The 14227-nt window shown below is 34.1% G+C and overlaps 3 protein-coding genes across 4 annotated transcripts; 2 read left to right on the top strand and 1 right to left on the bottom strand.

The window, feature by feature from the left end:
• Positions 1 to 3008: 3008 nt before the first annotated feature.
• On the bottom strand, positions 3009 to 6672 carry LOC100814836 (bet1-like SNARE 1-1). 2 transcript variants are annotated; one of them, XM_003521229.5, is made up of 7 exons: positions 6539 to 6672; positions 6368 to 6403; positions 4271 to 4424; positions 3671 to 3727; positions 3524 to 3583; positions 3269 to 3354; positions 3009 to 3130 (listed from the first exon to the last, which is right to left on the bottom strand). In XM_003521229.5, the coding sequence occupies exons 2-7, from the start codon at positions 6379 to 6381 to the stop codon at positions 3124 to 3126; spliced, it is 378 nt and encodes a 125-aa protein (XP_003521277.1). In that variant the 5' UTR covers positions 6382 to 6403; positions 6539 to 6672; the 3' UTR covers positions 3009 to 3123. The 2 variants fall into 2 exon arrangements, with proteins under 2 accessions (XP_003521277.1, XP_006576927.1); XM_006576864.4 differs by having other exon boundaries at positions 3089 to 3148.
• A 497-nt stretch (positions 6673 to 7169) lies between these two features.
• Positions 7170 to 11383, top strand: LOC100815364 (deoxyhypusine hydroxylase). Its single transcript, XM_003521230.4, has 7 exons — positions 7170 to 7412; positions 7746 to 7879; positions 8201 to 8436; positions 8871 to 9009; positions 9387 to 9513; positions 10947 to 11065; positions 11149 to 11383. Exons 1-7 carry the CDS (start codon positions 7292 to 7294, stop codon positions 11179 to 11181), a joined length of 909 nt encoding a protein of 302 aa, XP_003521278.1. The 5' UTR covers positions 7170 to 7291; the 3' UTR covers positions 11182 to 11383.
• A 356-nt stretch (positions 11384 to 11739) lies between these two features.
• LOC100775787 (pentatricopeptide repeat-containing protein At1g06140, mitochondrial) lies at positions 11740 to 13539 on the top strand. The gene has a single exon (XM_014774255.1). The coding sequence runs from the start codon at positions 11740 to 11742 to the stop codon at positions 13537 to 13539; it is 1800 nt and encodes a 599-aa protein (XP_014629741.1).
• The last annotated feature ends 688 nt before the right edge of the window (positions 13540 to 14227 follow it).

Here is a 14227-nt window from a genome sequence, read left to right on the forward strand (position 1 = left end):
TGGGAATGGACCTCCTGGACTAGCTGAACCTCTTCTTTGGGTTCCAAACCAACAACGTCCGCAACCAGCGCGAGCACCTTGCCAACACCCAGATGCGCTTCTCCCCTCCCCCAGACTCCCTAGACGCCACCGTCCTCCGCAACTAAACAGCCTGGTGCTCCGACCTCCACTTCCTCCCCGAATACCTCTCCTACATCTTCCATCATCAGATGTGTGCTGGCCTATGATAACCATTTAATCTAACGACGAAATTCTTATCCAAAACGAACCACATATCAAAGTCGTCGACCGGAGCAATGACCTGAATTGAATGTAAAAAAATGAGATAAAAATTTGACCCTTATGCAGAAAAGTTTATAGGTGTTTCGTGAACTCTTATCATCTTACACTTTTAATTTACACAAGAATTTTTTTTTTAAACGTACACAAACATCTCTTATGAATATACCAAACTTATAAACAAGACTTCTGTTTTTATATGAAATCGAAAACATATTTTTGACTCATCTCATAAAACTCTTATTAATTCTTAAACATTAAAAAAACACTTTTTATTTTATAATAATAATAATAATAATAATAATAATAATAATATCCCTCTATGACAGTAAAACTTGAAGTTATTAATACTTAAGCAATACAAATTAATTTTAAGACAACATTTCATTTATATAAGAGACTAAATAATAAAATAAATATAGCTTACATCTTCAAACTAATAAGAATTTCTTTTAAAACTGTTGTTATAAAAAACAATAAAACTTAAACATAATAATTATTAATAATTAATTTATAAAATATATGGTATTATTTTATTATTTAAATCTAAAAAAACTATATTTTTCTTTCTTGTTACTGACCTATGTCAGCAAGTTTTTATTAACGTTCTCTCACAATAAATTCGAAATAGTTATTGTTATTTGAAAGATATAGAACTGATTTATATCTTAAAATTATTGTATTTTAAGCAACTAATAATAAGAAAGGATTTTTTTGTGGGATATTCAGGAAATAAAAGGAGTCAAGTGTAATGAACTAAAATATGTGATAAAAACTATTTTTGTGCCAAAAATATTGGTTTTAAATTTTATTTTTTATTTATAAGAACTATACTTAAGAAGGAGTTTACAAAAACTTACATACACCACTCAAACAACTCAGCTAGATCATATTGATTGATTTTAGATTTAACCATAATATATATTTATAAAATAGAACGTGTTTTCTGTAAATTTTAAAAATAGCTAAGTTTTCACGTCAAATGTGTAAAATAAAATGGAGGTTAAAGTAATTTATTCTCCCTTCTCCACTCCACTCCACTCCATGGGAGCATACATCTTGAGGGTATCAAACAAAACCATAAATGAATTAGATAATGATGAGAAAAATATGTGGAGTATAAAAAATAAGTGAAAAAATCATCACTTTAATATTAAAAATTATCTTCTATGTTAAACATTAAAAGGTCAACTTATATTAATTTTGGGGAGAAAAGTATTATATTCAGTGCTATTTATTATTTTTTTAACCATCTAATCGGTTTATATCTAAATTTAAATCCAATTCAATTTAATCTAAACTATTTTTCACTTTTTGCTTTGATAATTTTTAAGAAATAATAAATAAATCTTAAAATACACAACAATAAAATGAAAAGAAATTTCTTATATAAGTTTTTATCGTATTTCTTCAACTTAATGTCATAAAAAAATTTAATTCAAAATAAAATATATATAAAAAAGGAAAAAGATATAAAATAACATATTTTAAATTCATTTAAAACGAATAAATTTATAAACATATATATTAATATAAATTAGTAGGGGCATCATCTATTTTGTATGCAAGTATGGTATATATATATATACGTTTCATTTAAATTAAATCAGTTTTAAATTTTAATATTAAATATGAATTTTAATATAATCTAATTTTAACTTTTCTATCTGGATTTTTTTTAATTTACATTGAATTAAAGGTACTCCCAGAACAAAATGAGCTTACCTGATCTCAGACTTGGAGCAAATCTGCCCACGACAGAGCAAACCTGCCAATGTGAGCAACAATTTCTTAACCCAAAAAACGAAATGTGGGCTTTCAAATAAAAAAATAACCTTAGCTTCCCGGCAAATAAAAACAATGAAAATTAACAAGTGTAATGTCATTTTTGGGCAAAGAGTTATCGGTTTATTAACTATAAATTTACTTCTCAATCTTTATAGCATTACTTTCTTCTTTACATAATAAATAATAAAATTTGATTTGATGGGTCCCATAAGTCATGTATCTGGATTCGATGTTGATTTAGCCAAATACAATGGTTAAGAAGATGTGGAAGACTTGCTAAAATTGTAACTCTCGTGTACTAGTTCATTTTAACTCTTGGTGAAGGCAAGCTGCAGTATTTGACAGTAGTCACTAGTCAATTAAAACCTTTGTTTAAGCTTATTTAAATTTATATTACAATAGTTATTTTTTACTCTTGAAAATGAGAAAAAAATTATGAATTAACAATATAAAATAATGTTAGACGGTCATTTAACTATAAATTATCATTTATGATAAAATTATAATTAAATAACTGGCAATTACATTATTACATCACGATTAAACTCTTTGAAGTATATATACAAAAAATTCAATTTCTGAAAAAATACAAATAAATTTTTTGAACAGTCTTCAATTAAAAAATGTAGAGATAATCTGATAGCATCGCTGCCATAATTCTTAAAACGGTATAGTTCGAGGTTGAATTTCGAAAAGAAAACTATCGACATATTTACTACGGTCGTCAAGAATTATAATTTTTTTGTTATGAAAAAAGCTATTTCAAGGGTGATTGAAATATAGACCATTTTAGTCAGTCCCTTGTTAAAATGTTCAGTTGGGCACTACTAAAAGAGTGGCAGATTATGGGGACGAAGCACAATTTAAAAATAAAAGGCTATACTTAGTTGAGTTGGTTATAAATAAATAAATTAGACAACGATAAAATCTAGATGAAAATGTTAAACGTCAAATACACTTTCCTTTTCATTTTCCATATGGTTAAACAGGAGTATCCTAAATCAACAGGAAAGGGAAAATATACCGCAAATCGGATATGGACATTACTCGTTGGATTCAATACCTGTTTAAAACATCAAACCTTTATACAGAACAGTTATCTTACAGAGCCAGAGGTAGTAGCATTAATTACAGTAATAGAGGAAATAGCGTCCTCTTGGACCTAACATAAAGCTGGCAGTTGAATGAAAGATCAAATTACCTAGTGAGGTAGTATATTATAAGAAAGAGCACAACAAAGGATGCTACAAGCGTGAACATTCTCTGGTTGGATTTGGTCTCGAATACCTGCAAGATCAGACCCAAGCCATTGAAACAGACATGAATATGCACTCTGCCCCTCTTCTTCCTCCCAAACAAAAATGAACGGAAGCAGAAGACAACAAATGGAAAGGGAAAGGAAAACTGTGAACAAACACTCCTTCAAAAGCCATATATGATTAAAAAGTCTACATACCATTTTAAATTTGTCCATAGTGCCCGAAAGGACCCCTCTTGATGAATCCATATCATTCCCCTAAATCAATAGCATCTTATAACTAAAGCAGAACAAAGAAATAGCAGAAAAAATGCCAAGTAATTTCTACAGTTTCAGAAAACACACCATTCGATCCAGCATGCGGTTATGGCTATCCACCTCCTCATTTATATCACCTGATAACTGTTGCAATCATACCCATGAAAAATAAATTTATGCTAGTTGTTTTAGACCATCATGCAACTGCCTGCTACATCTATATGAAATTCTAAACCCTTTCTAGATCTTTAGACACTCTAGAAGGAGAAGTAGTTTAAAGATCACGTAGATCACATAGATCACATATTATTGAACAAAGTTAATAGAACCTGTAATAGCATTAGAGAATGAGATTATAAACACACCTCTGGTCAACAATAAAGAACACAAAGGTGAACCAGAATAAAATAAATTTACAAAAGGGTGAGGAGCGAAGTTTTAATGCACAAACAAATTTTCCAGCTTCAAAGGCCAAAAGGTTACAATTTCCTGTTAGTACAAATACAAATTGACTTTCACCTATCGATAAAATATCAACACATTGAGACAAAAATTATTGAAAAACATGAAATGGTTAATAATAGCAGTAACAAAATGATAAAATGACTACAAGGTACATCACTCATTTTTATATATACAAAGAACTAAATGAGGTCTAGGGTATGTTGATAGCAATAGTAAACTTACTCTTTTCAGCAGATTGACTCTATCTTGCAATCCATCCAATGCCTGCTCATTATCATGTTCATCAATTTCATGAGAAGAGGAGTAAACAGATGATGCTCTGATGCCACCCTCCTCAATACCATCAAAAAGGGAAACTCTATTGTTACGATTGTCTCTAGATCAAAAACAAGTACAAGCAACCAAATGGTCACATGATAAACACAAACAGGATAAATTTCCTTTCTACATAGTTCTAGACAGTTTAAAATATCAGGATTTATAAATAAAGTAATTAAAAAAAGTGTCCCTCGCCCTATGAATAAAAACACCATGATATTTTCCAAATAGATTTTAATTTGGTTTACTATTAGATTAAACTTTTTTTGTCATGATAGCTCACACTGCCTAAAGAGTTTGACTTATCTTTATAAACAGAGAGATAGTGTATAAATGTTTTATACGTCATACTGATACAGGATCAAAATTACACTCTTCCAAGTATCATAAACAGAGAGTAAACAAATAGTCGCTAAAAACTGATCAACCACTGCTTCACTATGTTATACACTCGTGATAAAGTCATAAAACAGAAAACAAATTGTTAAACTTTAACTGCTAGAGTTTGACTGCATCCCATGCACATGAGTTTATTTAAAGTAACACATGGAACAAGCTATAAAATGGTTAAACAAAAACAAAAAACCACGGCATAGTTCTCAATGTACAGAGTCCTAAAGTTGCACAACTCACCAGTGCAGAGAGAGATTGATAGGAGGGAGAAATTTATAACTAAACAAGAAAACAAATGCTGGGTGAATTTTTATAGCATATTGCATATATAGACTACTAAGACTGAACTGAAGAAGAGAGACATAAGTTATCACTAAAACTAGGAAGAGAGACTTGAGATAAACTATAATAACTCTCCTTGTCAAGTTGCATGGTACAGACCCACTGGCATATAAGGACCAAGAAAGCAGTTCACCAAAATCATTCCTGGTTTTATACTAAAGAAGTATAGATCAATGAGATCATTAAAAAAATTTAAGCATACTGAATGCCATATGGGATTTTCTAATGAATTCCCCCAGAAAAAGAGTTTTCCCATAATTTTCTCGGCTAGGTGATTAGATTTATTATATTCACAACACACATCCAGCACAAGTCATGTGCAAAATGCAAAACAGTTTAACAAGTTAACAACAGACGATATTTACAAAAGGTATATATTGTAGAAAACCACCACTTGTATTCTTAGAAGGAGAAATGCCAACAACACACTCTCTAACAGATTCTGTCTAACACACTCTACTGTTAGCTGACATTTGTTGGAAATTACAAAATTGTGCAGGTCTCACTCCTTATTTAATGGACTTCACTCAGGATTTTGTAGTTTACAATAAGTTTTAAGCAATAATGGAAAGTTTGTTAGAAACAATTTGTTAAAGAGTGTGTTGCCAGCACTCATTCTCTTGAAGCATATAACCAAGCTATCCAAAGAGGGGGGAGGGGAGAATGAGAAATTTATTCAGATAATTCTATTTAGAGAAATCTGATTGCAACGTGAAATGCTCACACTCAACCAAATTTTCAAGTCACACTAATTGACCATTTGTTAGACTCAACTTGAGAGTTGAAACAAACTAAATAAGAAGGCATTCTCCTTCAGACACCACTCCGCAATCCATTTCAGGAATGTACATGCCACTGATAGCGCAACTATTCAGATCAAAATTATTCCCATTGGACGATGCTAGGAGCAACGAATTGTGGAATTTGACAAGAACAAGAAGCTAAAGTCTCTATCAGTCTATCTATACTTCACCAGTCCAGCTACTTCCTTCCCCACAATTTCACTCCTATTGAGCAAATCCAACACACAACAAATTAAATCGCAGCTCCGAAACTAAGATTCACGAATCAATTACACTAATCAATTCACCATCAGATTGAAATCCAAAAATCGTATAACCACGCCGTATCCGTAGATCTGGAATTACAAAACAAATATTGCCTAGCCTAGCAGAGACGAATTAAATAACGATCATCGCGTTTTAACGAATCCTCCTTGAGATAATAAATTTCAAAGTCTGATTCAAACTAGTGATCTATACTAACCGTCTAGCATTCATGGCTCGCGAGATCGTCCAGTCTCTGTTTCCAGGAACAAAATTATAGCAATTAATTAACGGATCATTCAAATAGATGAACACGGAAACTATAGAAGCGAAGAAAGTGCACAAAACAAAAAATCAGATGCGAAGGAATTTCGGAAAGTTGTGAGCGAACCTGCGGAGGGAAGCGGAACTTTGATTTTACTACGAAACTGAGCAAAGGTGAACGCAGAACAGACGAAGAAGGAAGAGATTGGCGGTGGGGTTTATATAGGGTCCGACACTGCTTGACGCGTGTTTAATATCACGCCTCCAACAAACATAAAATAACCCTCTTAGTTTAACTAAAATGTACGAATAAAACAAAAATGTTTACATTATTATTGTTATTCAATTATAAATTATAAATTGATATCTATGTAATAAAATTGCTTACGTTTTCCACTTTATCTTCCCAACTTATTTGGACTCGCTGTGCTAAGTTGCTAACGGATATTACGGATAAAAGAAAAAAAATGAAACTAAAGAATTTAATAAAATAGATAAATAAAATAAAATTAAAGATGGATGGAGTGAAACAAGATAAGCTTCGCGAATATTTTAGAGTTTTAACTTTTATTTTAAGAATTTGTACGAAAAACTGTTATTTTAAGAAAAGATAAATATAAGTTTATTTGAGTTTAAAGACTTTTTCTATTTTAAATTGAAATGTCAATTTCAAAGGTTTAGAGATTAAAAGCAAACATTTTATCAAAATGAAAATTAAAAAAAAAATGCTAGTATTTTATATTATATAGGAAGCATAAAGAAGAAAAGTTGCTGAAAAGTGGAAACCAGGAGCGCATAACTAGTATACTGTATACGGCGGGATCGGATTCGCTGAGGAGAAGCTGTCTCATCGAACGACGTCGCTTTGGTGTCCTCGGAGATGGAGAAGTTCCTGTGCGAGTTGTTGCTGGATTCCTCGCAGCCAATTTCCGAGCGTTTCAGAGCGCTCTTCTCTCTCCGCAACCTCAAAGGCCCCGTCCCTCGCAACGCCCTTATTTGCGGTTAGTCTCTCTCCCTTCACAACCCTAACTAAGCAGATTTTATTCTTCAACTCACCATTTTAGGTTAGGTGATTTCTTTCTGCTGCTTCATTTGTTCCGTTAACTTTTCACGGTCCTTTTAGAAGACAAACTTCGTACCCCATTGCCCAGAGGCTCTTCGCTATGCGAAGGTATGGGGGAGGGATGTTGTACGCAACCTTACCCTTGCATATGCAAAGAGGCTGTTTCCGGATTCGAACCCATGACCAACAAGTCACCAAGGCACGAAGCTGTTAGAAGACAAAAAGAAAAAAATGCTTAAGTAATTTCACCATTGTTATTTTCTGTTGGCAGCCACAAGGGATTCGTCGAATTTGTTGGCGCACGAAGCTGCATTTGCGTTGGGTCAAATGCAGGATTTGGAAGCCATCCCTGCTTTGGCCTCAGTTCTCAATGATCTTTCTTTGCATCCCATTGTTCGCCATGAGGTACCTTTTTACTATTAAATTTAACTATTCACTCGGTGCATATGTATTAAAGTTAAGTTTGATCCTCATTGGTAACATCAGAGGAAACATTTTGGCCGTGTAAAACTGCTACAAAAAAATGTCTAAGGCCAAAACTAACAGTTTTTCTCGTATAGAGACTAAAGCTTAAAATGGTGACAACTATAAGGATCAAATTCAAATAAGTAGTTTAGCCAATTCTTATTTTTGGGTCTTACATGTCTTCTTTGCTGCTCTGCTCTTCCTTCTTGTTTTTACCACTTTTCTAGTTTTGAGATGATTGAGTTTGTTATAATTTCACAGGCAGCTGAGGCTCTGGGTGCTATTGGTTCAGATGGTAATGTTCCTTTCCTGAAAAGTAGTTTGGATTTGGATCCAGCCGAGGAGGTTCGAGAAACGTGTGAATTAGCCCTTCAACGAATTCAGAATTTAAAAGATGCTGGTAATACTGATGAATTGTCTGCAAATGGTGTATCTCCTTTTAAGTCTGTTGATCCAGCTGCACCAGCGATCTCTGGTTCTTCTGTTGATCAACTAAGGTTTGTTGGCTTCATACTATTAGAAATAGCTTTATGTTAGCTGTGTAAGTAGCAGTGTTGTTAAATAGCTGCTGTAGCCGCGCTATTGCATAGCGGAATTTCTTCGATCTGCTATTGCAGCTGCTATCATTGTTGTGGTTGCAGCATGTGTCTTGCATCCTCTTGTCATCTCTGGCGGGTTTCTAGCCAATTGAACTTTTGAGTTAATATCATGTCCATTTTTATGTATTTTACTTTTATTTGCATAAAAACTTAATTTTTTATACATACATAATTGATATATATCATATATTTCAACTGTTATGTGACTTCCACTATATGCCTGCGACTCCATCCGCTATATCATATAGTGGATTATTGGCTTTCCGCTATTTTCCGCAATCCGCAATTGATAGGTAAGTAGTAGGTTGCTAACTTGTATTCATCCTTATTAGGCAAGTGCTTCTTGATGAAGAAAAAGGGATGTATGAGCGCTATGCAGCTCTTTTTGCACTTCGAAATGATGGTGGAAATGAAGCTGTTACCGCTATCATTGATTCCTTGGGCTCAAAAAGTGCTCTACTGCGCCATGAGGTTTGATAAGCACACTCTTATTTCTGTAAATTTTATTTACATTATATGGTTTGTATGAAATATGAATAGTTGATAAGTTATGCACTATATATGTAGAGATATCTGGTGTGGTAGAGCTGCATGGTGATATGCTAGCCTCTTTTTTTTTTGTAGAAATATTTATTTGATATTTCATTTATACTTGAACTGTAGAACTATTCTTTCTATTCATTGGAAATTTGGAATGGAATAAACATGATAGTTGTCCTTGAGTATAAAAAAATGTTATTTAAACTTTAAGCAATAATATTAGATGGTTGTTTTATTGATGCAATTTTGATTTGCCTGCATCTGTTTGAATCTCTTCAGTTTTTCCAATATTTTCTGTAATGTTTTAGGTTGCATATGTTTTGGGTCAATTGCAAGACAAAGCTGCTTCAGCTGCTCTATCCAATATACTTAAAGATGTGAATGAGCATCCAATGGTTAGGCATGAGGCTGCTGAAGCTCTTGGTTCAATTGCAGGTATTACAACCAAAATTTGAATGGCACGATCCCTTCTACTCGCAAAGCAATGTGTATTTAAGGAGTGCTGTGCTTTGTGATGCCATCTAAGTATAAAAGGAAAAATGCAATAATATCATATAATGAATGGAATTCACAAGTAAATATAGGATGAAAGAGTAAATAGTAGCTGTCCAAGACTCAAAGTAATTTTCCTTTTTGGTAATAAGCAGTCCAAGTAAACTTGGATTGCAGCTTCTAGTCTTTTCAGTGATTATCTGTTTGTGATTGATTGTGACTAGGGGTGCAAATAGGCCGAGCCGAGCTAAGCTGTGCTAGGCCTGAGTTAAAAGTATATGGTCTGAGCCTGGCCTGTTTACCTGTCAAAGGGTTTTTTTAAGGGCATGAGCTTGGCCTGAATAAAAGTCTGGCATGGCTTACTAGCCTGTTTTAAGGGCCTAGTTTGTGATATTTTAACACTAAGATAGAGGTAAAAATATGTGAGACATTATAAGAATCAAATCTAACTTATTTATATGATATAACATTCATGATCTTAATTAAAAATATATTTTGCAATAAGACATTTAAATATGACAGTTATTTTTCAATAAACTTAATTATAAACTTTAACTTGACTTTTTATCTAGATCAACACGATTAACATTCTAAAAGATAAAAAATGTAAGATTTTAATAAATTATAACAAATTTAATATGATAATAATACTAACAATGAGTAATTATTTATAATTTTTTAAATAGGTCAGCCTGTTAGGCCTAAAAGGCTTTTTAAATGGCCTAGGGCCTGACGTGTTTAACTAAATAGACTTTACAAAAAGCCCTGGCCTGACCTATTTTTTGAAAAGGCCTGGGCCTAGCTTGATATAAGTTAGGTCATAGGTCCCTGTCAAGCAGCTTAACCTATTTTCACCTCTAGTTGTGACTGGCCCCGGTGAAAAGTAAGCTTATTTGCACCAAGTTAATAAACAGTATAAAGATGGTGGATAGGGAACCTATTAATGAAACAGTTTGGGAAGTTGTTTACACGCTAAAATATGCAAAGTTGGAGATATTTTCTAGACGATCATCTTACTTTAGTACATAAATAAAATCACTGTGTTTCAGTTTGAGATGTAAAATCTTTTCTCGCCTGTCTATTCCTGCAAAGAAAACCTGCAGTATCAGCTATTCCCTTGGCTCTCCGCTCCCATGAATCAGATGGGGCTATATGTCCCACCACAACCGTCCAATCCTGTCTATAAAATATGCCAAGTTCCAGTTCAATTTACAGAGATTTTGTGAGAACTTTTCTTTATAGAGTCTTCAATATTTGGTTGTGTTCTGCTGATTACTTAACCATTTATTGCATTGTACTTGGGTAAACTTCAAAACATTAAATCTCCTCATTACATTGTAGATTGTTTACATTATTGTTTTGTTGTGTGCCCTTAGATGACCAATGTGTAGCCCTTCTTGAGGAGTTTTCGGCAGATCCAGAGCCTCTTGTCTCACAAAGTTGTCAAGTTGCTCTAAGCATGCTAGAATTTGAACGATCAGGGAAATCATTCGAGGTATACACCATAGTAGTTGCTTAATATTTACATATTTTGCTTTGATGTTTGTTGACACGGCCTTCTTTTTCTCTTGGTTGCAGTTCCTGTTCATGCGCACTCCAACTGTGCATTAAAAGTTTTCTCGTGGTTATGCCAAGACATGAAGAATGAGTGGATGCTTGAGAATGGAGACACAAACACAGTGACATACAAAGAAATAGAATGCAAATGTGGAATTTCTGATTTCAATGGATGAAATTGAGAAACATTACCCTTATATAAACACTAATTGAACTACGGTTTTGTCAATTTATGAAAAAGGATATTTGTGATGAACTTGACGCATACAATTGTTCAGAATAATGTGTTTCTATTATGGCTCTGCCACAGGATAAGTTTTGTCAACATTATTGACTGTTAACTCTAGATACTTTATCAGTGTCTAATGGTTTAAAATAATGGTTATAGGGCAACGACGTTTGAGAGAAAATGTTTCCTTCTCTCATAAGAATCAAATCGACGCCAATACTTGGCTAACAACAAAAATTCGGGATAAATAAACTAAGGTTGTCGGTAACGCAATAATGTTTTGATGGTTTGATTTGATTGTTCGTACGATTTCATAGCAAAGCTTGCCGCATCTCTCTCGTTTTTCATTATTCTTATCTTAATATTATTATTACAGAACTAACATGCGTAGTGCTCCCACCATTTCATCACAAAACCCTTTAGAAACCCTTCGTGCCTTTTTCTCTTGTGCCAAGATTCTCTCTTCAGCGCAGCAACTTCACGCTCAGGTCATCATCAACGGGCTTCACAAGAAGGTTTTCTATGGTTCCAACATCACCAATGTTTATATCCAATCGGGTTCTCTTCCTCTGGCCAAAAAGGCTTTTGATCAAATTTCCGTTAAGAACCTTCATTCTTGGAACACCATTATTTCGGGTTACTCAAAACGCAGTCTCTACGGTGATGTTTTGCAGCTTTTTCGACGATTGCGAAGTGAAGGCAATGCAGTGGATGGCTTCAACTTGGTGTTTTCCGTTAAAGCGAGTCAAAGGTTGCTGCTTTTGCATAATGGGAGGTTGCTTCATTGCTTGGCCATCAAATCTGGGTTGGAGGGAGACCTGTTCTTCGCGCCTGCGATTTTGGATATGTATGCTGAGTTGGGTTCTCTGGACGATGCCCGCAAGCTGTTTGAACGATATTCTTACAGAAGCTCGGTTATGTGGGGCTTTATGATAAAGGGGTATTTGAATTTTTCTTTAGAATCCAAAGTTTTTGAGCTATTCTCGTGCATGACTAATTATTTTGGTTTCAAATGGGATGCTTTCACAATGGAAGGTCTAGTTCGAGCCTGTGCAAACCTTTTGGCTGGGAGAGAGGGGAAAGCATCTCATGGGGTGTGTATAAAGAACAATCTTCTGGTGAATGTCTGTTTGCTGACATCTGTTATAGATATGTATATGAAATGTGGAGTTACTCATTATGCATTTAGGTTGTTTGAAAAAGCGAATGATCTTAAGGATGTGGTTCTATGGAGTGCTGTGATTAATGGGTGTGCCAAGAAAGGGAAATTTTGTGAAGCTTTGTCCGTGTTCAGAAGGATGCTGGAAAACTCTATTACCCCAAATCCGGTGACATTGGCTGGCGTAATTCTAGCTTGCTCTGGGGTGGGGTCTTTGAAACAAGGAAAAAGTGTGCACGGCTTTGTGGTTAGAAACATGGTTCAATTGGATGTGGTAAATTATACTTCTCTTGTGGACATGTATTCTAAATGCGGGTGTGTCAAAACTGCTTACAGAATCTTCTGTATGATGCCGGCCAAAAATGTAGTCTCTTGGACTGCAATGATAAATGGATTTGCAATGCATGGCTTGTATTTTAAAGCTCTTTCCATTTTTTATCAAATGACACAGAATTCATGTGTTATATCAGGAAAACACGTGCCCAACTCGATTACATTTACTTCAGTTCTATCTGCTTGTAGTCACTCTGGAATGGTTCAGGAGGGGTTGAGGATCTTTAATTCTATGAAAGATTATGGCATTTCTCCAACTGAGGAACACTGTGCCTACATGATAGGTGTTTTAGCTAGAGTTGGTCAATTTGATGCAGCATTATCCTTTCTCTCAAACATGCCTATAAAACCTGGTCCTAATGTTTTGGGAGTTCTATTAAGTGCATGTAGATTCCATAAACGAGTTGAACTTGCTGAAGAAATAGCGAAAACACTTTCATCTTTAGAGCATAATGATTTATCCTGGCATGCTTCATTGTCGAACATATATTCTGATGGTAGGATGTGGGGAGTAGTAGAGATGGCAATGGCTGAAGAAGGGTTGAATAAGAGTCTTGGCTTTTCCTCAATTGAAGTCAGGAATAAGTTGTGTCTATTTAGTTCAAATGATACACTTGCGTTCACAAGCACAAATATCAGTCATACTTGGAATTCTCTCAGTAGGGAAATGAGAGAAATTGCTTTGTTATAATAAATCGTTGGAGACAGATACATGAATTTTTTTTTTGTAGTCCTGTGTTTCTCATTGTGGAAGAGTGGAAATTTTCGGATTCTCAAAGGTTTGTCGTGGCTCACCAGTCACCATACTGAAATTGTGTAACGTAACGACAGTTCCTGTTTGATCTACCTCTCTTAATAGTTAGTAGTAATCAGTATGACTAGATGATTGCTTTTAATATTATACCAAACCAATAGGTACATATATAGTTACCAATGGGTTATAGTTATATTGCCTTCATAACAGACCATTTCTTCTTGAAATTTAGTAGCATTCGTTAGCAATAAACTAAATCCTTTAAAGCTCATGCGGAAACTTCTGCACATGAGGGTTTAGAGTTTGTGACTTTTCTTCTACTTTTTGCATGTTACTGTCAACAAAGCCAGGTGAGTAGGCCATGATTGATTGTTAGTGACTTAAAACTAAGTTGCAGTTTGGTGAGAATGTTAACAAGCTTTAAGGGTTCCATCATTGTGTCAATGATAGCAGGGATTGGGTAGTTTGGCATTGGCTTGCTTACGTAATAATATGCTTGTTGATTCAATGATAGTAACATTGTATTCGGTAGGGTGGAAAAAAAAATAAATGAAATTGTGAGGAAAAAAAATTAAAAGAGATAAAAAAAGAGTGAAAAGTAAGAATGTTTGATTTAAATAAAAAA

Source organism: Glycine max, chromosome 3, assembly GCF_000004515.6.
Source record: "Glycine max cultivar Williams 82 chromosome 3, Glycine_max_v4.0, whole genome shotgun sequence".
NCBI classification, from domain to species: domain Eukaryota; kingdom Viridiplantae; phylum Streptophyta; class Magnoliopsida; order Fabales; family Fabaceae; genus Glycine; species Glycine max.

Bases quoted from the DNA above. Each gene is read 5' to 3' on its own strand.
- LOC100775787 (XM_014774255.1), top strand. From the start codon at position 11,740: ATGCGTAGTGCTCCCACCATTTCATCACAAAACCCTTTAGAAACCCTT.
- LOC100814836 (XM_006576864.4), bottom strand. The intron at 3,584-3,670 runs GTGTGTTTTCTG...CTATTGATTTAG, and splicing joins ACCGCATGCTGGATCGAATG to GGGAATGATATGGATTCATC. The intron at 3,149-3,268 runs GTAATTTGATCT...TTCTGTATAAAG, and splicing joins ATAATATACTACCTCACTAG to GTTTGATGTTTTAAACAGGT.
- LOC100815364 (XM_003521230.4), top strand. From the start codon at position 7,292: ATGGAGAAGTTCCTGTGCGAGTTGTTGCTGGATTCCTCGCAGCCAATT. The intron at 7,880-8,200 runs GTACCTTTTTAC...ATAATTTCACAG, and splicing joins ATCCCATTGTTCGCCATGAG to GCAGCTGAGGCTCTGGGTGC. The intron at 11,066-11,148 runs GTATACACCATA...TCTTGGTTGCAG, and splicing joins GATCAGGGAAATCATTCGAG to TTCCTGTTCATGCGCACTCC.